General features: G+C 33.8%; 3 protein-coding genes across 6 annotated transcripts in view; all 3 read left to right on the top strand.

Annotated features, from left to right (window-relative positions):
* LOC139782006 (protein kinase C-binding protein NELL1) overlaps window positions 1–13987 on the top strand; it is a 78051-nt gene extending 64064 nt beyond the window's left edge. For all 3 annotated transcript variants that reach the window (XM_071720908.1, XM_071720907.1, XM_071720906.1), the window contains one exon: window positions 919–13987. In XM_071720908.1, coding sequence (XP_071577009.1) covers window positions 919–1731 — 813 coding nt within the window. In that variant the 3' untranslated portion in view covers window positions 1732–13987. The remainder of the gene's footprint in view (window positions 1–918) is intronic.
* A 2098-nt stretch (window positions 13988–16085) lies between these two features.
* On the top strand, window positions 16086–20643 carry LOC139781998 (uncharacterized). Its single transcript, XM_071720894.1, has 6 exons — window positions 16086–16540; window positions 16973–17133; window positions 17770–17904; window positions 18076–18283; window positions 18472–18616; window positions 18804–20643. Exons 1-6 carry the CDS (start codon window positions 16450–16452, stop codon window positions 18991–18993), a joined length of 930 nt encoding a protein of 309 aa, XP_071576995.1. The 5' UTR covers window positions 16086–16449; the 3' UTR covers window positions 18994–20643.
* Window positions 20415–23210, top strand: LOC139781997 (mitochondrial amidoxime-reducing component 1-like). Of its 2 annotated transcripts, none has more exons than XM_071720893.1 (6): window positions 20415–20554; window positions 20966–21086; window positions 21158–21495; window positions 21797–22045; window positions 22134–22227; window positions 22680–23210. In XM_071720893.1, the coding sequence occupies exons 2-6, from the start codon at window positions 21072–21074 to the stop codon at window positions 22968–22970; spliced, it is 987 nt and encodes a 328-aa protein (XP_071576994.1). In that variant the 5' UTR covers window positions 20415–20554; window positions 20966–21071; the 3' UTR covers window positions 22971–23210. The 2 variants fall into 2 exon arrangements, with proteins under 2 accessions (XP_071576994.1, XP_071576993.1); XM_071720892.1 differs by having other exon boundaries at window positions 20417–20554; window positions 20957–21086.
* Window positions 23211–23216: the final 6 nt, after the last annotated feature.

Genomic DNA, 23216 nt, shown 5'->3' with positions numbered 1-23216 from the left:
GGAAATTCATTGTTTTGCCCCCTTTCGAATGTCAGCATGAGTGTCCTTACAGTTATTGTAATTGTGATCATGACCATTTACAAGTCGTCTTCTTGACTGAGAGAAAAGGGCGCCGCCGATGCGGGTGTGAGGAACGTCGCAAGGGAAGTTTCAAAAGGGAAGTAAAAGCGGGGGTTGGATTCTTGCACGTTGGTTTATTATCTCGCCACGGCGGAACTGATGCGGTATTGTTCCACGAAACAATGAATTACATACTATGGACAAGTACCTGCCTCATTACTACAGGTTGGAAAGTTTTGGCGCGCCGAGTAATCGATTGATAGTTAACCCCTTCGTTATTAAAATACCACGTCCGTGGTATGTGGAAAAAAAATAAAATTTTTAAATCCATTTGTTATTAAAATAAAAATTCTTGTACACGTATGTAACAAGAACATAAAGAATGGCACTTATTGGAAAAAGTATTGATGAAATAATCTGATCTATCGATAAAATTTCTAATATATTGCAAAAGTTACAAGGAATGGGTTAATTATGAATTTTATGATTCAAAAGTTTCCTTTTTTGTGCGAATATTAGAATGGAAAAGACTTCTTTTTTTGTTAGAAGCTAATTCAGATTAGCATAAAACGCATTGATATTCTAAATACCGCAAAGAATAATTTCAAATAGGAATCAGGAAATATTCCGTTTTTTAAATACTGTATATATAATACACGATCGGAAAGCAATTTCACACTCATGTCATTTCATATAATTGCATTTTTCACTTTTGATGTGTCATTCTTACGACGGTACCGCGTGCTCTCATGAATCACGTTGGCCAAAACTTTCCAATCCTAAGTCGACAATTACGAACAAAAAGCGCTTGATTCTCTCCGCCGTGGCTAACCGAGTCTCCCACGAACCTCTCCGTAGGACGGGCAGCTTTGCTGCAGCTACGATTACGGCTGCGCTGGCGATCTGGGCGACGACAAGCAGCAACATTCTCCAGTCGCTGTTCCTGAGCCTCTCGTACGCCATCCACCAGACCCTGCGGTCCAGTCGCTGGTCAACGGTGCACCGGAAGCAGCTCTACCAGCGGTCATCGGCACCCCCGGCACCATACGCACCATCACCACCGTCATCACCACCTCCGTCGCGAGCACCACTTCCCCCGTCTCGTCGCCCTCGCACTACTCGTCATCCTCCAGCATCAGCAACGACAACCCCCACGATCTCGGGCAAGGTCACGCAACGGGCTCGCACATCTCGGTCATGTCGCAGGCCCAGCAAACAGACATGGCCTATCATGCCGCCAGATCGCAGCAACAGCAGCATCAGCAGCAAGCGTCGCCGACCACGAGACACCAACAGTACGTCGGAGGCTCGACGACGTCGTCGACGACATCAGAACGGTCCGCGGCGCCGTCGGCGACGACGGCGAGAACGCCGTCCGCGACGTCCATTGGCGGCAGGTCGACGACGTCGCGACGCGGCCCGCCGTCGAACGCCGTCAATCATCGCGGCGGTCCCGCCATCGCCTTTTCCTCTTCCTCGTCGTCGTCATCGTCGTCGTCGCCGACTCTCGCAGTGGCCCTGGCAACCTCAACGATCGAGGAACCTGATCTACCACCCGCGAGCGTCCCCACGCAAATTCGCCAGCTGGTTAACCGCCGTCGGCCAGCTGGTTGGTCGCCAGCTACTGTCAAGGACAGAAGGAAATCTATGGTTCTTGACAGCGCCACTTGAGGGCCGTGGATCTAGAGGAAGATAGAAAAGAACGAACCCGACACACTTGGCAAGGCATTCCAGACGGGAAACCCGAAGGGTCTCCCGGTCGTCCGACGCGCGTTGCCCGTCTATTATATCGTCGACGAAAAGGGGGAGAACGAGACCGACAGTTCGCGAAGAGCAGAAACGGGATTGTTGGCGGTACGGCCGATGCTCGCGGAGGATCGGCGTCGCCCGGCGTTGCCACGAGGAAGATTCGTTCCTCTTTCTGGAGCCTGTTTCCGGAATTCGTGTTTGGCAATTCCGAAGCATAACGGTCAATACTTAATCAACGGAGCTAGATCGACGATCGCGTCGCTGACCTCGGCCCTAGTCCCGCTAGGCTCCAGATTCTAAACGCTAAGATCCAGATCGCCGATACTGTCAAGCCTCGTCTCGTTTGCGATCGAGTCGTTTGCGGGTGAGATCGACGTAGTCGTTATTGACATCCGAACCTAGAACAGAAGCCGCGGGCCGGGCTTATGGCTGAGAGCGCGTACGCGTCCAGGACGTTCGCTTTTCCGCTTGAATCGCTCGCTCGAGCCGCGGTGGCCTTCGCCTTTGGTCGCCGTCACCAGACGAGCGTCGAGACGCGGCGCTAATCGTTCTTCGAGAGATAATCGGTGCGGGAATAAATTTTAGAATCAGCATCAAGAGTTTGCGCACGACGATCAACTTGCAAAATATTAAATATGATATAGATGTAACACAGCCTGTGGTTCCACCGAGCTAAAGGTGCAGGTTAATCTAAATTGATTTCGTTTGTAAACTTCCGCTGAAAGCGATATTGCCCACATATTGATTCCTTACAAAACTTGTTTGTAACTTCTTAAAGCACATTACATATATAACAAGAGAACTTTATATTGTTGATACGAATAAATTAGAATTAATAAGCTAAAGTATTTAAATAAGAGCGAATAAGAGTGTACACATCAAAGAGTTGAAGGCTATTTTTTGTGAATCTTCTATGAGGTGTGTCACGTAATATGCAATTCAAAAACGAACGAAATTTGCTTATAAATGTGATTGTTTTCCTTACATAAACTCTGCGACGATCACAATGAAACGACCGCAAAACTGTTATTTAAGGGAACCTATCACAAGCTTACTAATTTGCGGATAAAAAGTACTGCATATTTTGCAATTCGTATTTTTACGATTAGATCATACCAAGCGTAAACAATGTACCGTCGTATTTTCACGTAATTATCAAAATTGCAACAAGACGCATAAACGCAATAAATCACGTAATGTACGACTATCAAGTAGGTGTCATAAATAATTGCGTATAGCTAGAAAATTTCTGAATACTCCAAACAGAAACGTCTCGAATTCACACGAATTGATAGATTCGTAGTAACTATTTGATGATGTTGATCTTCAGCACCGATTATCGATCGAAGTCGCGCGTCCTTCGTGGATGATCGAGCATGATCGAGCGAACCGAGAGCGCAGATTCGCTTTCGCAGAAAAAGCTCCTTTCGCGTATTTGATTGAACAAGTAGCGCACAATATTTGGGCCTTATAAAGTAAATTGTTGATGTTCCGCTAAACCACATAAACACTTGTATGTATGTATGTACGTAAACGATGGCAAAGCAGGGGCGATATATATGTTTGTCGTAAGGATCATTGACGTGACTCCCCGACGGAGGGGAGGAGACACACAATAATGCATGTTATATGTATATATTATATATGTATATATGTATATTATATACATATAATATACATATAAAGAGAAGTAAAAAAACGTATGTATTATATTATACCGTGTACTATATATGAGTAATTCCCGCGAATCCATCGATATCTCCAACCGAATGCACTGACTATGTCAATCGTCAAACGCCAATGATAACGCGGGTGGCTCTATTACGCTAGAAATATCCACTATGGAGGATCATATCTCGTGACAATATAAGCGATATGAGGCCCCGGAACATATACAATCATTGTAGCGTGCGTATCCGGCAATAAAAAAAATAGTTACGCTTGTGTGGGAGAGAGTACGTTAAGGGTAATAGGGTAGATCGCGATCCTTAAACCCAAAGAGAAATTCAGTCTATCTTTTGAGGATTCGGCTTAATCCGATTCCCACGTTATCCTTAGTCATCCTATGCAGGAGACGGACCTATGCTCGATTCACGGCTCTCGAATGAGGTGTCGGAATGCGCCACCGAGAGGCAGAGTAGCTTTCTAACTCACAGTATAGCAATAAAAGAATTTCTAGCATCGTTACGTGGTACATTTGTTCACTATCGAGGTATCGAATTAAGAGTGGTGGTAAGTAACAATTAAACGACACAACACAGTTTAGTTCTTATATCATAGTTGTTTCTACGGAATAATGTCAATTGAAAGAGCGAATTTTGTAGATATATTGCATACTGTAGTTAAAAGGCCATCGTAGAAAGATCGGGCCCTTGTGGCCCTTCCTATGTCCTCACACGAGGTAAAAAATCAAGTATGTCCGCTACTCCGACGTTCCCAAACGACGGAAGGCTAAGCCTAGACTTTTCCTACGTGCATTTTGCGATCCGTGAAATGCGCGAAATTAACGGATTTTAACCTCTTGTCCGCGCTGGATAATTAAGCTCTCTCTCGGTGCTAAGTTCCGCAGGAAGACTGCCGTAATTCAGCATTTCGCCCGTTCGCAAAGTGTGCATTTGTAATAGAGTTGGTTCTTGCAGAGTTAAACGTAAGGTAATTTTTCGTAGCAAAACGCGCGTGCGTGTGAATTGAATTCACGATATAGATATACGATGAATATTCCCCTGGAAAAAACTTAATTTGTTATCGCTATTTATTTAATATAACGAGTTAATGATAATTATAGAAAGTACCGAGTCTCTGAAAAAAAAATATCATTTTGCGTTCTCTTTCTTTCTTTCAGCAACTCGTCATTAATATGTTAACTGACTGCCGCATCATTTTACACATTCACAGATCTCAGAGCAACCAAAAGCCCTAAACACGAACATCCACGATTCACATCAACGCGTAAACGCGAGCTGGTTGTTGACGTCGTCGTAGACACTATCTAATAGACATTCGAAATTATCACAATAATTCGAGCGTAGCGCCGAATAATAACCGCAGACCAGAAGTTAGGCATTTGCAACTCGCCTACGAGCAATAGCCTAAGCGATCTTAATTATTAACCGAGATAATCAAGAAACGCGAAAACAGGCGAGGACACGACCCCACCTAATTCTAGAAATTACGTCTTAGCTGTAATCGCATAAAGAAGGGCCTAGCTAAACGTAATCATTCAACTTCGAACTCCTGTCAGTCAGATACCGGACGATGAAAACCGGATGTGTGCCGGCTTGAACGATTCTTTATCTCGCTCAACCCAACATGACCACTACAACTACATTCCTCCTTGACTAACAATAAATAGGCACTAATGAGAGAAACATATATATATATATATATAAATAAATAAATGAATATGCATATGTAGTCGCTCTATCACTTACGTCGTTTCTTTTTGCAAATTCTTTGACCAACTTAAAGTAGCTCCTATATTTTCACTATCATAATTACATTTTTAACTAAAATATTAAAGCAAAGAATATTAATATAACAAAGAATATTCACATATAAGATTATATATAAACAAAAATTTTGTCGTCTGAATTATTGTAATTTAAAAATTATTAAATTTACCAAAGATTCGCTGAAAGAAGATACAATAGAGAAGCAGGGCATCCTACATATATATATTCATATTATTGTGTATAAATACATATGCAACACACGGAGGATACGTACGAACGTACACATGTATACATGGACACAACGGAGAGAAACGATAGGAGAGAGGGAGTTAATTCGTTATTAAGTGTAGGACTTAACTAATCTCCAGGCCGCTATTTGCGTTCATTAAAAAGAGAAAAAGGGATCTTGACAAATCTGAGGACTCAATGTAATTGTTCATTCAATGTGCAATAATTTAATAGTAACACCACTTAATTTGTAATCGACTACTTGGATCGGAGCGATGCCACCGCGTTTTGTCGTGACCGGACGGACAATTATGTGTGAGGAGAAAAGGAAAAGAAAACATGAGAGAGAGATCGGAAAATGTGTCGACATTATTTCTCCGGCTCGAATTTGTCAACTCTATTGTCATTATTTGCGAATGAAATAACTAAACATTACAATATCTATCCAGAGAGCCTTTAAAAAATATAGAAAAGCGCTAAAATCAAACTTCTGTCAGCTATACGTTACTCACGACAATACGAAACAATATTGTATGTTTAGAAGTTTGAAAAATGCTGCCAATTTGAAATACGATTTACCATTATCTTGTCAGAGAGAATGTCGTACATCTATCTCAATATAGGTTTTAATTGCTTAAATATATTTTAAATCATGTTAAACCGAGTTTACTTCGTAAAAGTTTAATATAAGGGACCATCATTTGTCGCAATCTTTTATTCGTTAACGTTCAATATTTTGATAACTAAATAGGCTCTTTGTGCAGGTAAAGAATAAAGAAAGCCTTTATCGATTTACATCTTGGAATATTTAACTCATTGTTAATTTAATACTTTGTTCATCAGAAATTATTATTGTTTTTGATACAAGAAAATGTTTCAATTTTCAATGTTTTAATTTTTTATTTTATCTTTCGTTATGTGACATTTAAACACATACTGCGAGTTTTGTATCCTCTGTGTAATTTTTATAACGTGCGATACTATTGCAGAATTCATCGGAACAAATAGTTAGAAACTGGAAACTTAAAATATAATCTTAGAACTATAGCAAGTCTAATTGGCGTCCTGAGCCAATTCGTCTTTAACTCAATTCTAGCATTACCTGATTTGATATAATGTCCTTGCTTGTGTTCTACGATCTTCTTTTACTCTGAACCATCTAGTTCGCCAAGATCTTGCTACAGTTCTAGTTGACTTATTATCAACCAATCAATCAGCTACTTACCTGTAAAATAATTACAAAATAATTAAAACTAAATTATAAAATTGTCTTAAAAAAAACAAGTCACATTTTACAGTTATGTACATTTATCTTGCAACCATTTTCGTGATTTACGAAGTTAAAAAATTGACGGGGATATTTCTGAAAGAGAAGAAAAAGATAACGAAAAAAAAGGAGAAGAAACAAAGTGTGATCAGGCGAATCAGGGAGAAATTCGAGCTGAAAGAATATGAGTGACGGCAAGCGACACACGAAACACATATAGACACACATAGACACGGTTGAAAACTAGAGATGAGCTATTATGTCCCAAAATCAAATTCTTTCGGAATTGGAACAGTCAATGAAAGACTGATAGATTTGTTAGTAGAACAAAATAGAGAATCTCACTCTTTTCAAACTCTCGTATAAGATTTTGCGATGAACCTTTTCAATCGGATGATACGAAATGCATTAAGATGAGCCAGTGTCTTAAGAAATAAAACGAAGAAGAGAGTCAATTTAATTTTTCTTCATTCTTGTTTTATATGTTAAGTAACGGCATACGTAAAAATATTAGGACAATTTGTCTGCAAACTATAAAACAACTAATCCATATTATAGAATCTCACGGACTTCCATCAGATTCTACTGACAAATCTTACTGACAAATCTTAATGATGGGATATAACGGGTTGTACTCTGCGCCTTAAGCACTTCGTACATGTGCATGAGCAACGTAGCGTGATAACGCAGACACGCCGATCTATTGAAAAAGAAGGATTAGGCTAGAAGAAAATGAGAAAAATAATAGTATAATAATAATTATAATAATATAATAAACATTATTAATATTATTAATAATAATATAACGATAACAATAAATAACACTGTTATTCTGATTGTATATAGTCCTGTAATGTTATAGTACCATATAGGAACGCGCGCGCGACAAATATATATTATATGGAGGGGTTAAAGCCATAGTGGTGTAAGTCACTTTTTTTAACCTATCGAGTTAAGTTCATAGATGCAGTCTACACATGCAGATATGTTGAAAAAAGAAGAAAAAAAAAGTGGTCAAAAAAATTGACTTACACCACTATGGCTTTAACCCCTCCATATATAGTATGTATACATATATGTAATATAATATATATATGTATATATACTATAATTAATTAAATACACAACAAATACACATACACCAGGGCGCGCACGTGCGCGAAACGATCGATAACGATTAATCATATGCTCTTAGCTATTACACACAAGATAAAAAAATTGAATCGTACGAATTTACGTATGGAGCAAACGATGGGAAAGGGAGAATAGTCAAAGAGGCGCTAAATCATTGCCGGTGTTATGTTATTTCGTATGACGATGTCGTTCGCGTTCCGGCTATTTTCTATGAAAATCGTCTTCTTTTCGATGAAGCGTTTTTGTTTCAAACGGCGCAATGTAGCCGATGCTTATCACGAAGGGCATAAGTATAATTGATATTTTATACAGCACAATATTTTTTTGCCATAATTTAAATATTTAAGTAATTTGTGCCACAATCAATTATCTTACGTTCTGTTAGAAATTTATAATATCATAGGTCGCTTAATTTTTATTATTATTTCATGATTCATCATATCATCGTTTGACTGCGCAATCGGTTTACTTCATATCATTGACATATAGTTAAGCATCAATAAACGTAATTTATTAAACATATCAAATAAGTTATTTTACAATACGAATTTAATATCTTAAGACATTAACTTTTTAATATAATTGGCTTTTATATTGCGATTTTATTTCGTTCAAATATTTTAATGTTATCTCTCTTCGAAGTAAATCCTAATTACAGAGAAAAAATATTTTATTCTTTTTGCCTTATGCCCTTCGAGTAATATTCAATTGTCTACAATTTAAGTAGACATGTGACTTAATATATTATCAATATACGTGTGTAAGTATAAACGGTAAATGATTTTCGAAACGCCAATTTATCGGTGAATGATAGTTGACGATGGAGAACAATAGAATTAAATGATTAGTGCTGCATACTTTATAAAGTCAATAAATAAGTAACACAGAAATCGACCTCTTGTTAAAGAAAGACGTGTATTCGAAACAATTCGAAACAATATAACTTTGTTCCACGAAGTAAGAAATCGAGGGAAATCTTGTCGCCAAGACAAAAAGAGACGCGAAAAACCTTTTGTACGATTTCGAGATCTTATGTGTTCCTTGTATATAATACTTAATCAAAGGCGAATTTTGTGAAAATTATACGTGCAAAATCAACAGTTGCTACAAACGGCGATAATTATTTCGATTTGTGTATTAGCACGGATGTAATTATTTGGAAAGAAAGAAATTACCATTACATTAGAAAATAATAAAATCATCGATATAAAGTATTCAAAAGTTTAAAAACATCAATCAAACGTTCGAGTCAATTCTATATAACGAATAATAATTTCGATTATAAACATATACCAAATGTTGACCTCACATAATGAGAATTACACCTGAGAGAGTATGTCGGCCTCTTCAGATTAGCAATTTGTAAATTCATCTAGTAAGGTGATATTTTTAGACAGATAAATCAGGTAGGTAGATCGATAGATAAATCGGTACCTAAAATCAGGACGGCGATAGACAGTCAAATTCACTTATCATAGTGAATTTCTATGTACATAACACATTCATTATCGCCTATTTTGGAGCTTGACCCCTTAAACGGACTTGACAAATATGCTCTTCACGAACTCGACACCGTATTATGTAAAGAGTCAATAAGATCGTTCCGAAAATTCCTCAATCTACACGAATATGTTTTACATAAAATAATATAATCTTTGGCCGTAGCTTAATCGATGACATAAAAATCAAACGACGAAAATATTTTATTAATCGGTCCACTTTGAAGGTTGGACGGAAGTATAACGAAGATAGATTTTTCCCTCAATGGTATTAAAAATCGGCTTCATAAATAGAAAGAGAGAGAGAGAGAGGATACGTTTCAAGGGGAAAATTGATCCGTTCGCCTTTCACCTTACGGTGATGAACTCGAGTCATTTGTGCAGCCTAGTGAAAGCTTTACGCGTGCCTCATACGATCAACATTACTATCAGTGCAAGAATAATATTACTGACTGGTTTCCATTTAGTGACACAAGTCGACACAAACATCGTTCTATCTTTCTTGGCATTCAATGAGTAACAAAGACAGACGAGACTTGTGTCAGTAAATGGAAAGCACTATGATTACGAAATAATTAAGCTGTACGCAATCGGTAACAGCCTCGATAGTCAAGATTGTCAAGACTGTTGAGCATTGACAGTAATCGAAAGCGTTCGAAATTTCGTAGCTCTATTTAATATTAAAAGATATACTGTTACGTTTGATTAATAGTATGCCTAATCAGTACCACAAATAACTACTACAACGACTACCAGTAAGCGCTTGTTGTGCAATGCGAAGAGATCAACTATCGGGAACTACTATTCCTCGTTCACTTTTCTATCACCTTCACATTGTCTAAGACAGAAAACTAATGGAAGTTGCTCTCATTATCCTGACAAAGTGGGGAATGATCGTGTCTTCTATTATACGGGAAGACTAATACTTACAAGGGACATTGTTCAATTTGTCCAATTTTGTTCCCTTAAAATATGTTATTAAACATTTAAGAGATTCTGTCCTTTCCTTACGCATGCATAATTGCAAGCTTAGAAGGCGAAATAACCTTCTAAAATTTCAAAGCTAAGATCTTCTTTTGACACAATATTTGTGAATTTATTTACTGCGTTGAAAAAATTTAGATTAAAATTTGTTTAGTTTTGATCAAAAAGCCAAAAAAAATTATAAAATTATTATTCCGTGTTGATTTCTAATTTTTATCCCTCTGTTTTCGCAAAATTATTTAAATATTATTAGAAGAATATTATAGTACTTTTAATTACGAAGCTAGCTCAAACAAGTTGATTACATATTTTTCGAAGAATAGGATATCGCAGAAAACTCTTTGTAAATATTGCTGATAACAATCACTGTACGACGAAATCTAGTATGATGCCATATAAGTGCATCATGAATTATCGCAACTCTAAAAACATGATTTGTTGCGGTGAAGTAATCGGCAAAAATATATTTCAGACGAAATTCATATAACATTAGAATAAGCGTTGAATTAATGTATCGCTTTTGAATAATTTTACATATAATAATTTATTATATATTAATAAATTATACACGTAAGATAAGTAAATTGCTTTTGCAATTAAAACTGTTATAACTTTTTTCTAATAAAGTTAATATATTTTGGAAAAACAAATGATATTTTCTATAAAAAGAAACACGAGACAAAAATTTTGTTATTTATTTGACTTTACGGTTAAAACTGAACAACACTGTTCTAAAACAATTTCGATTTAATAAATAGCATCGAAGATATCACCAGAAGATTTTAGTTTCAAAATTTTAGAAGAGATTATTTCAAACTTAAACTTAATTGAACATAAAAAGATCTCTGGAAGTATCTCTTGGATCTTAATATTTAATAACATTTTCACTTATTTATTATTTAATAACATATTTCACAGATAGAAAAATTGCCGCTGGACATTTAGATAATGTCTCTTGTTGATAGTAATTGGCATTATCATCACTGCCGGGTCTAATATGCCGCTTATCGTGTTAAGTTACATTAGAACATCAATCAAAGTACAAGATCGCTATCTCCTCGGGAAAAATTGGAAAGCGGATTATTAAAATGTAATATTGTTTCCTGCACGAATATTCCGCTATCGCGTACTTCATTGTCCCTTGTTCAGAATTAAATCCGCAAGTAGAATTGAGTTAATAAATATTCCATTTTTTATCAATAATAATCAATACGTATGAGTACAAATTAAGCATTCAAATATCATTTTAAATTATGATAATTTCTATACTTTCTACGTAACAAACTAAAAAAAACAAGTAAATCTAAAAATTCAATTATCCAATGATCATTGGTAGCTCAACTGTAAAAATGAATAGAGTGATTCGTATATCGAGTGAACATGATTACGGCCCTTAGCGCGCGAGCTTTATCCAGTATACTGATATTTAACTTTAGTTACTTGTAACTGTGCAACTATTTCAAATCTTTTGATATTTCTGTATTATGTTCTCTATAATTAAATTAAATCTCCAGAATGCGCAATGGATATAATTCATTTAACATTTTATGTAGGAGGACGATCACATTTACATTTCTGTTAAGACAACAATATTATAATGCAAATGTTAAAAATGCGTGTATCTAAAATGTCTAACTAGATAACTATCCGAACTCAAGTGCGAACTCAACTGCGAAGATCAATATATTCAGTACAAGTTTTGCGTAAGTCAATGATAAATTTTTGACCGATCGTTCCATTATAGGGATATATAATGTAATATATTTAGATTAATAATACATAATTTTATTTAAATATTGAGAAAAATCTGTCATGCGAACCCTCAAGAACAAATGGTGCGCGCATTGTTGTGTTCTAGTCTGTACTATATCAAATATGTATCGTTGTCATCTTTATACGACCATCGCGACGATTACCTATAATCATGATTATCATGGATAACCATATAAATAAAAACAAAGCGAAGATATACTCAGAAAGAAACTATGTCACTCTTATACAGATGCACTTTAACTCGATAATGTCGGCAAGAGGGAGGAAGAGAGAAAAGCTGACGTCATTCGAAAATGTCTCGATAAATTTAACATTATGCTGGAAATATAATAAGAAAGTTTGCTTAAAGAAAATTAGGAGTATAAATAATTTCGTAAGAGTTAGATTAATAATTTTCCGTAGAATCGAAACCAAAATTAAATTAAACTGTCATCAATAATTATAGCTTATTAATCTGAAATTAAATTATTTAATTAAAGATAATTTGTACATAACAAAAATGTTGTTCGTTATCGAGATTCAAGAATAATGCGAAATTCATATAATTTGCGATTGCGTGACGAAATGATTCTTACGCTCACATGAGTAACATGAATTTGTCGGCCAGTTGATGGTCGACCTTGTCGACAATTGTCCGTCATATCATCAATGCAAGGCTTTATCAGAGTTAACCGATCTCAAGCCTCCTCCCTTCTCCCATCTCTCCCTACGTCGCACGAGTCTCTTCGGGCAAACAAAATGTCCTTGGCCGGCTTGGGATGTTACAAATTGCATTTACATAAAACAATTATCGGGCTTGACGCGCGCTGGGGAGGTAATTTATGAAAGATATATAAATTGTGGATTCACAAAACATTGATGGAAATCGTAGCGTTTTGTGAAAAAGCGTGTCGTAATCGTCGCCAATTGATGGAAACAAAAATGATCGCTGATTTAAATTCAACGCTACTTTTCAATTAATTCTTATTTTATCGTTACCGTTTTATCGATTACAAATATGTGCGCTATTTCTTAGTGATTAAGTACGACATATCAGAATTAATAATATTTCCACGTTATAATCGCTTTTGATGATACAATATGTTATTTATGCACATGATACACATTGATTTTGTCCCCTAATAATTTAAAAAGACTTAAGATAATATTCTAACTTCATTATTTTTAATTTTTCTTTTGAATAATTTAATGTAATATTATTAACTATTAATATATTGTCACTTCTATAGAAATATATCAATAAAGACTCGTTCTTTTGCATGGGATATTTTATTACGTAATAAGAATATCCAAAGTATAATTTACAGAATGCACATCCATCAATTGCGGCGACGTTCTCCACGCTTCCACGCTTGTTGCGCGACGAATGTTTCTATGTACGTGTACAATGTTAACCCGATAGCCTACGAATTGCTGTGCGGCGAATCGCGCCGTGTAGGAATATAATGGGGTTCATCTCTTGTCTAGTCAGGGTTATGGATAAACAAATTTGTCACTTAGTCATTTCACTTTTATCGCTGTGAATACGTAAGATATCCTTTTTTTTTTGTTCGTCAAGAGCCCGAGCGAGCGGACGAAATTGATGATGATTTCCATACGTCGAAAGACGACGAGGACGATGATTAAACGTATGATGCGATTGTCCATATTAATGTATCGCCATTGATTGCTATTATTATTACTTGTCATTATTATTATCGATTACCGATTATTATGATTACGATTATTATTACCGATTATTAGTTACTATCACTACAGCTATATAATACCTTTGTAAATGAGAATCAAGACACACTGAGGGCTAGGGAAAAGAGAAACTTAATAAATTGAAATTCTATTAACCCAAAGGCGTTCGATTGTTATTTACGCCTATATTTTATCCCCAGAACATGACTCAAGAAATCGAGGAATGAAGAAGTAAAAAGATGAAAGGTAAGCCGCATGCTAGTATTGTACGAACTACGATTGAAATTATTTGCAAATAATTTTTTTAATTATTTATAATTAGATGTATCTAAGATACAGCAGGTCAATTTTCGTGAAAATTTATTATTATCGTTTGTAATCTATGTAAACCATTTCGACTCAATACATCATTTTCGCTTTACGACTTTCTATACTGATTTACATAGATCGTGTCCCTGCTTATGCATGTCAGTCTTAAGATACATCGCTGCAAAACGGCGGATGTAGTACGACATCGGTTCTTTGTGCGAAGACCTTTAAATTCTCCGAAACAATTTAAAATTCTAAAATTCTATTCCTTTATTCTCGACTAACTGGCAAAAATATAAATAATGTGCACTACGTTTCGACTCTAGGTTTGAATCCTTATCAAGTGCAGTCTAATCATCAAAATTGACTCGTCATGTGGTAATCAAAAGATAATATTGATATATTGATAATTAGACTGCACTTGATAAGGACTCAAACCTAGAGTCGAAATGTAGTGCACATTATTTATATGTTTGCCAGTTAGTCGAGAATAAAGGAATAATTTTGATTTTTAATCACTGGCGGAGGAAGTTATTTTTCTATTAAAATTCTATGTTAGTAATGTCAATAATTCCAAAAGCAGCAGAGATAGTATTAAATACTATCGATATCTCTTAAGCTGAACATTGATGATTGTTTTAGCATTGAATTTGCGTTAATAAAACCCCGCCATATATCCTTATAGTAATTGGGTTTCGGTGAAATTAGCTGAAACTTTGGAAATAAATAGTTCTGTGATGCTGATCAAAAGTCACAATGGGCAAGATTCACAATAATCAACCGTTTAGATACTATCAGCGTTCAAAAGTCAAAATAAGGTGTTATTTCAGTACTATTGTGGAACAATGGATTTCGGTGAAATTGGCTGAAACTTTAGAAATAGATAGTTTATATGATGCTGTTTGAAAGTTATAATGGGCAAGATTCACAATAATCGACCGTTTAAGCGCTATCAGCGTTCAAAAGTCAAAATAAGGCAATTAAGGCATTATGTCAGAAATATTTACTTAAATTAATTTTGTCCTACCGGTCTTAATCTATTTGTCATCGGACAAATCTGAGCTTAGAAAACTTCCAACAGTTGGAAAATAAACGTTCTGCTGAACGTGGCCATTGAAAGAACATTTATACGTGTGTTCCGTTTTGAAGAACTTCCTGAACTGGTGCACATCAGTAATGCAATTAAGTTAGAGTGAGACAAGTATTTTGTTTCACTTTAACTTATTGCACGAATGTGCACCAGTTCAGGAATTTCTTCGAAAAAGAATAGACGTCATAGATGGTACATGCATAAAGCAATTTTAGAACATTCTCACGCATGTCTCAAAGACGTCATAAACACGTAAAAAACGTGAAGAGTAGGAATTTTAAATGTCTTTATCATTAAAATAAAACGTTTCTATAATAGTTTTTTAAACGTTATTTTATCGGAAAAGAAACGTTCCATCGAACGTTTTTCGAATAGACATTTTTACTCATGAGAAACGTTTCTAGAAATCGGTTATAAAACGTTTCGGAAAAACGCTTATAAAACATTTCTGAAACGTGTATGTGCTACCTGGGATACACATGTATACATATTTTCTTGTATACGCATGTATGTATATTGTGTTTATATGGAAATTTGCGTTTCAAGTAATTATCAGCAAAAATTATCAGCAATTGTATTATGAGCTATAAAAATTTAACAAGTAAAAAATTTTATGTTGGAGGAACATTGTGAATGTACGAGATTTGCTGTTATCATTATATCAATATCGATAGATAGATTTATCAACGGATACATATATCATCAAATTATATATGTATTTGTTGATAACGCTGTTGATATAATGATAATAAATAGATCCAATATTTCTCTCACATTATGATCTTTCTACGTGTCCTCTCGTTCATTATAGCAATTCACATCTTCCACAGCATGCGCTGTTGGAGCATGCGCAAGTAATAGCTCGACTTAGCTCGCGAGATTATCGTTGGTGACGTCAAGAATATATCTACGTCGCGCATGTCGCAGACATAAATAACGCAAAAGTTGTATAAGTGTTCGTATAGACTTGGTCGTCAACGATGTTATCGAAAACACTCAGTATTATGACTCGTATTCTTGCCATTTGCAAGAGGTTCACGATACGTCGGTTAGATATAGTGTGACAGTTCTTAAAAGTAGCCTCTGAAAGTTTGACCGTCCAGGAAGTCTCGCATCGTTGACAGAATAGGATTAGGACCGCCACTTGGATTAGGACCGAAAACCAAACTTTTAAGAGCAACTTACTTAAGATCAAACGAGTTTACAAGACAACCTATCATGTCTAAAACCAAGGATATTACCAAGTTCTCAGCTGAACAATTGCGGAAGTTTCTAATGTCGTTCGACACAGTGATGTGCGACATCGACGGTGGGCAATAAAATTCTATTTTTCATAATGTTTAAATAAATTTGTGCGTGTGCGAATTGTAGAAACGTTTTAGAATGTATTTACGTTAATTTATAAGTCATTGATTTTTAGAAAATTATTAAAAATTAGAAAACTAAGAATTTTGATGGAAAATATGGCTACCGACTGATGCATTATGCAGATTTTGGAAAAATTGATATATTTAAAAAATTGATAATACATTGATAAAAATATCAGATATTTTATAAAAATATATAAAAATAACTAAATATTTGTAGAACTATGTAATAGTTTTACAAAATAAATTTCTGTAATCGGTTTTTAGTATCGTTATAATCGTTATATACATCTATGCCTGTGAACACATTTTTTCGGATTAAATAAATTATAAATAAATAAAATTTCGCAAAATTAACAATATGCATTCTCTAGGAGTTCTATGGCAACTCAATAAACCTATTGAGGGTACTTCTGAGTCTTTAGCGAAATTGCAAAACCTAGGAAAACAGGTGTATCTGGTGACGAATAACAGTACAAAGACATTAGAAAATTATATTGAAAGTGCTCAACATGCCGGTTTAAATTTAAGTTCGGTAAATATTTTAGTATTAATGAAATATTTGATTAGTTTATATATTATTATCACTTTACATTATAAACACATAAATAGTTAAAAAAAATTATAAAGTTAAATTATATATTTTAGTAATAGGAATTATAAAAAAATATAAATTATAGTTTTAAACCACTTTTCATATCACCTAATCAATTTTTTTAAAGACGAGAATAAGAATGAGAAAGAAAAGAATAGAGTATTTTGATGAGAGGATACATTAAAATAAATTATTTCAAAGATTCATGAATAGTCCATTAAGCAAAGTTTGAAAAAAGGATTAGTGACAAACATCTACAGATTTTTTTTGTAATTTAAAATCAATGTTTCAAGTTAGATGTATAGTCATAATTTAATTTGTCCACCCTGAGACTATTCTTACGCAATGCAAAGCGTAAAAATTTATATTAAATATTTTTTTAAATGAAATTTTTTAAATAAATTGATAATAAATACTTAAAAAATAGCTGCCAATAATTATATTTTAGCAATATATAAATTCTTCATAAAATTAGTCACACATATCAACGCGTAGAACGTAAAATACCATAGATAATTTACAAAATGTTAAAACCAATGTCATTAAAAACAATTATTAATCAGTTGTATTATATAGGATCGCGTAATCAACACCATAAAATTAATTATTTGGTACTTAAAGAAGATTAATTTTTGCGACGAAGTTTTCGCTATCGTTTCGGATATATCTCAGAAAATGTTAAGAGAGGCAGGAATACGATTAACAGAGCAAGTAAGTAAGTAAGTAAATAAATAAATCGTTCCCCCATCTTTTCTATAAACTCTTTCAATAGAATGAGTTTCATGCAAATAACGCTAAAATATTGTAGAAGTTAATTTGTCTAGAATCATTTTTTGGTCAACCGTCTATTTTGTCAATTCTGATTAACTTTTTATTTTGCAGCCAAAAGTTTTCCAAACAGATCCAGCTGCAACTTTAAAACAATTGGTGGATCGGCCATCCATTAAAGCTGTTATTGTTGATTTTGATGTCAATTGCAATTACTCAATGCTAGCATTAGCTATATCATGCCTCCAACGTAAGGACGTACTGTATATAACAGGAATAACAGAGGAATGGTTACAAGTATCACCTCAAATTAAAATCTTAGGTAAGTATTGTTAAACAATAAAAATATTTTTTACACAAATATTTATATTATTATCGATGTATAATTATAAATAAAATACAATAAGTGTATTTAGCAGAGAAAAGAATTATACGAATCAATGTATATTTAAATATTTTTTTAAATTGATAGAAAAAGAAAAGAAGAATATCATGTTTTCTCATCCTCAGGTCCTGGACCATTGATGAACATTATCAGCACGCAGAGCGGAAAAAAACCAATTTCATGTGGCAAACCTAGTCAAAATTTAAAAGATTATATTTTAGACAAATGCAACGTGACGGATCCACAAAGATGTTTGTTCATCGGTGACACGTGAGTGAAAATTACGACAAAATATACTTCTGTTTACTTCAAATTTTTATAATTATTTCATTTTATAATTCAATTAATTTTTATAATTATTCAAAATTTATATACTAAAATTATGTCGCATCCATAAAATTATCTTTGAATCTATACTGCAAAAAAATATTTTATTGATTCGGAAATATAAACGTAGGGCTAATCAGGACATGAAGTTTGCCTCGATGTGCGGATTTATAAAGCTTTTTGTCGGCACGGGATACGATACGCTGGAACAGGCACAAAAAGAAGATGATACCTGCCCGGACTACTATCTGCCTAACTTAAATCAACTATTTTCCGCCTATAATGATCCACAACGTGGATACCGCCAATCACAAAGATAGCTAATATTTCATGTTTCGATAGAAAATTAGTTATCGAATCAATGAAAATATCAGTTGCTCAAATCGGCAATGTTATTTACAAATAATTACAAATTATTATAAATACATATAGTTAACATATTGGAATATAATTACTTATACCATAAATATTGAGTAGCATTTTTAACTAGTAATTTTATACATCACATTATTAGAATACTTTATATCGTACTAAATTTTGAACATTGTATCAAAAAGTGGTAGATAAATTGTATCTTTTCTGTTACGAGTTTTATACGAATAATTTTTTTAGAATAATTGTATTACGCTATATAGAAAATATATAATTATAGTATTAAAATGCCGTTAAATTATGTTAACTATATCATTCGTAATAAGGTCTAAAAATTGCCAACACAAGAACATAAAAATAGTGATAAAATAAAACAACTATTTTTATTTTTCAATACAATTACCCTTTTTCAGTACATTTTTTAGAATAATAAATTAATTTTTCTATACCACTTAAAAAGTATTCTAAATTTTTGTCTTTAAAATGGTTTAACACTGCGGAGATCATTTCTTCATCTATATAAGTAAATTCTTTTCCACGCAAATCAGACCTCAACTTTGAAAATAGAAAATAACTAGGAGCTAAGTCGGAGCTGTAAGGCGAACGATTTAGTTCTTGAAAACCATATGATTGAAACAGCCTTTGTAGCAACGGAAATATATGCAGCGGCGCATTGTCGTGCATTTTAGAATACGAAACAATAGGTCTTGTCTCGGCTCCACCGTATTAGTATAGGAGTGCAGGTACCAAATTTCAAACACAGCATAACTAGAACCTAGGGTAGGGATAACCGACGTAGTAGTACCTGACTTCATATTCGACTTATTTATGGGTCAGAACCTTTTGGATCTTACTACCTAAATAAGTAACAGTTTTCTAAGACTCACGTGTATGTGAAATTCTCTCCATAAAACATTTGTCAATATATCTGACGATACCATTAAGATCAATACTTTTACGAAATATCGATAATGTTTACAATTTGCACAAGTTTGTGCCTGTAAACCTTCAGAAGTGTTTAGTCGTGCATAATTAACTCATGATATAGTCTGCGTTCCAGAACCACGATCTTAGCGCTATGGGCGTCCTATAAGCTCTGTCCTTGTTCAACTTTCCGTAAGTAATAACAAAGATAGAACGACGCTCGAGCGTTAAGAGCGTGGTTTTGAAACGCAACCATAGTATACATTGTATAGCTACAGGAAAGCGCAAACATTAGAAAAAACGTCGGATAATATGTAATAAGGACGCACGATCGGCGATTCTCGTTTACTTTAGTTTCGTTTGTCACAGCTCCCTTAACCGAAGAGAGGTGAACCAGATTAGCATTAAAGTTCGTTAATAAAGAGAATATTTTACATAAATTGTAATCCTAGATATCGTGTGTGAATTTGCTATTATAAATGCTACCATCTATAGAATAAGAAGTAAATAAGCAAAACGAATACAACCAACGTGAGTTGACAAAGTCGAATTTTCTTTTAAAGTTTTAGCTACTAGACCAACTCGGTATGTATAAGCTTATTATATTGTATTTTTTGTTTGTTATTTAGAAAATGGAAGAAAATGTTTAATAAATACACACATATACGTGCGTATATATCAATCTTTATTCTTTTACAAAGCTAAAAAAATTCTACTAAAAGAATAGATAAAATTATTGATTAGTTGAATATTTGTCAGTAAAAAGGCAGAGGTCACTTGCTTCTTTTGCCTCCAATTTTAACCTTCATATTTTTTTCCTATTCCATTGTCGACTAAATTTTTGGAAAAAACAACTTTTTTTATTCCTAAACACCAATTGTAGTCTAAAAATTTTGATATAGGGCCCGAGTTGCAAAGATTTAAAACAAAAAAAACGCATATAAAAGCCTCATAAGACTTCATGGGTTAATTAAGATATTGATTCAGAATTTTCAGATCAAACCTCGTGGATGATGTGATATATGTTAACTGCAGATTGGATTTTTTGGCTGAATACATAGATCAAAGAACTGCAAGTCAAAGTAACATTAAATAGTTTACAATGACGCTATTAAAGGTATGAACAATGTACAAATAATATTATATAGGATAAAGTTATCAATAATTCGTAAATGATTATGATTCTAGACTTTATCTTCGATAATCACGATAACTGGCTGCGTACTTATAACGTTTCTCATCCGACGGAAGATAACGTTTAAGAAATTGCCGTTTAACTTTGCTATATTTCGCAAGGCCGAAAAGGAAGAAAAAGACGATTCACAGCACCATAGTCCAAAATGGTTGTGTCCAAACTGGTTGGGAAAACCATACGTATTAACTAACCCAAACTGGATCAAAGTCGGTCATGTCGAAAGGTTGTATATAGAACCCCTGAACTCGGGTGAAAAAGTATCCTATCCTACATTAAAATTTACGAACCATGGGATAATTGTGGAAAAAGAAAACTCGGTTATTTGGGATAGGTTAGTAGAAAATATCATTTCGCTTTTTACTTATAAGTCAGTACAAAGTATTGAGTATATAATATTCAATATTTAATTTAAGCTACCTGTTAACTGCTTTTACTGTTTATACTTATTATTTTGATAAGCCAGCTAAACATATAAAAGAAGAAACATAGTCAACTTAAACTTTAATATAATATAATAACAAATTTATTTATATTGAAAAGTATCAAAATAATTATATCAATTCTGATAAAAGAAATTTGTACATTACGCAACTCGCCAAAAATAATGTTAAATTTTTATTACATATTGTTAGAATGTTCCAAATATACAATGAGGAAACCAAAGAATTGCAAAGCTCAGATAATCTGGAAGATATACTGCTGATATGTACAGAGATAAACGAACCCTTAGTGAACATGCATACTGCAGAAATGTCCGATTTAACCATTGATTTAAACAAAGTAACCAGTAAAACTGGTAAAATTGTGGCAGAACTAAAAACACATTGGATTGTAATAAGATATGTTGATTGCGGTGACGAAGCTGCCGCTTGGATGAACGAGTATGTATCTAATAATTTTTAATATCCCGTTCTTATATTATCTATAAAAAAAATAATAATATATTCACTAAAATAATATATTGCGCAGATATTTCCGGAAGTCTACTTTGCGTTTATTACGAGCAGAATATGATATTATCGGCGAACGAGAAGCAGACTTGATTACTGATGCTGAAGCTTGGGTAATTAAGTTACTTTTAAATTTTTCTTTTCTCTCAATGTGTTATATAAAATCCGATTGTTTAAGCAATGCTTATTTATCTTTTTATTTATAATGCAAATAACACTGTAAATCCAAGTGTGTTATTATTTCTACACGCATAAACGTTTAAAAATGACACATTCGACTGAAGCTCGTTTTACATGTTTTGTTGCGTGTTAAATTAACACGTCAACCGTGTTAAATGACGTCATTTAAAACGACAAGAAATCTGTAATAAGAGCTTCAGTTAAAATAACACACTTGGATTTGCAGTGAAATATACAATATTTGCTATATACAATATAATGTAATGCAATATAATTATACAGCAACGATACACGTAATATAAGTATTGCTACTGGAGGAATCTTTTCGATATTTATGTAAAAGTTAATATTATACTATATATTATATATCAACATTTTCTTTTAGAAACTAATGATGTTAACGCGTTACACAGTGATAACATCAGAATCATTAAAAGAGTATGATAAGGGAGGGCATTTAAAATTTTTTAAAATTCAACCAAATATTCTCATTTCGGCTTCTCCGTTTCCTGCTTATGCGGAGAAAGATTGGGACTGGATGATGATCGGTAATGTAATCCTAAAGAAGATCATTCCTGCCAAAAGGTACGCATGTATCATTAGTCATCTTCTTGTTATTATTTCAAGATCTCTTGGATGTTCTATTTTTTGTGCAGATCCAAAATATTCCGAGTAAATTTCGAGTCTTTACAAGAGTTATGATAACATTGATTAATCACGTAGTATCTATATTAATCTAAAAGCTTCTTAACTTCTGTGTTAAAGCAATTTTTTGTTTCTAGTACATTTTCAGTATCTACAATATTATTAAAACTACAAGAATATTGAAATGCACTTTAAAATGCAAATATAGGATGATAAACTTATTCAATTTTATCTTCTTTTTACATTATTGCTATTTGGATTTTTTAAAGATGTATTT

The sequence above is a fragment of the Temnothorax nylanderi genome, unplaced genomic scaffold, assembly GCF_030848795.1.
Source record: "Temnothorax nylanderi isolate EJ_2023f unplaced genomic scaffold, tnyl_v1.0 TNYL_tig0380_pilon, whole genome shotgun sequence".
Taxonomy (NCBI): Eukaryota; Metazoa; Arthropoda; class Insecta; order Hymenoptera; family Formicidae; genus Temnothorax; species Temnothorax nylanderi.
Note: the sequence above shows the minus strand (reverse complement) of the source record. Positions and strands in the feature narration are given on the sequence as shown.

What these genes read in the sequence shown, in the direction of transcription:
- LOC139781998 (XM_071720894.1), top strand. Translation starts at nt 16,450, where the DNA reads ATGTCTAAAACCAAGGATATTACCAAGTTCTCAGCTGAACAATTGCGG. An exon ending in GAATACGATTAACAGAGCAA is followed by an intron (nt 17,905 to 18,075) that starts GTAAGTAAGTAA and finishes TTTATTTTGCAG; the next exon opens with CCAAAAGTTTTCCAAACAGA. An exon ending in ACCTCAAATTAAAATCTTAG is followed by an intron (nt 18,284 to 18,471) that starts GTAAGTATTGTT and finishes TCTCATCCTCAG; the next exon opens with GTCCTGGACCATTGATGAAC.
- LOC139781997 (XM_071720893.1), top strand. An exon ending in AACTCGGTTATTTGGGATAG is followed by an intron (nt 21,496 to 21,796) that starts GTTAGTAGAAAA and finishes ACATATTGTTAG; the next exon opens with AATGTTCCAAATATACAATG. An exon ending in GCTGCCGCTTGGATGAACGA is followed by an intron (nt 22,046 to 22,133) that starts GTATGTATCTAA and finishes TATATTGCGCAG; the next exon opens with ATATTTCCGGAAGTCTACTT.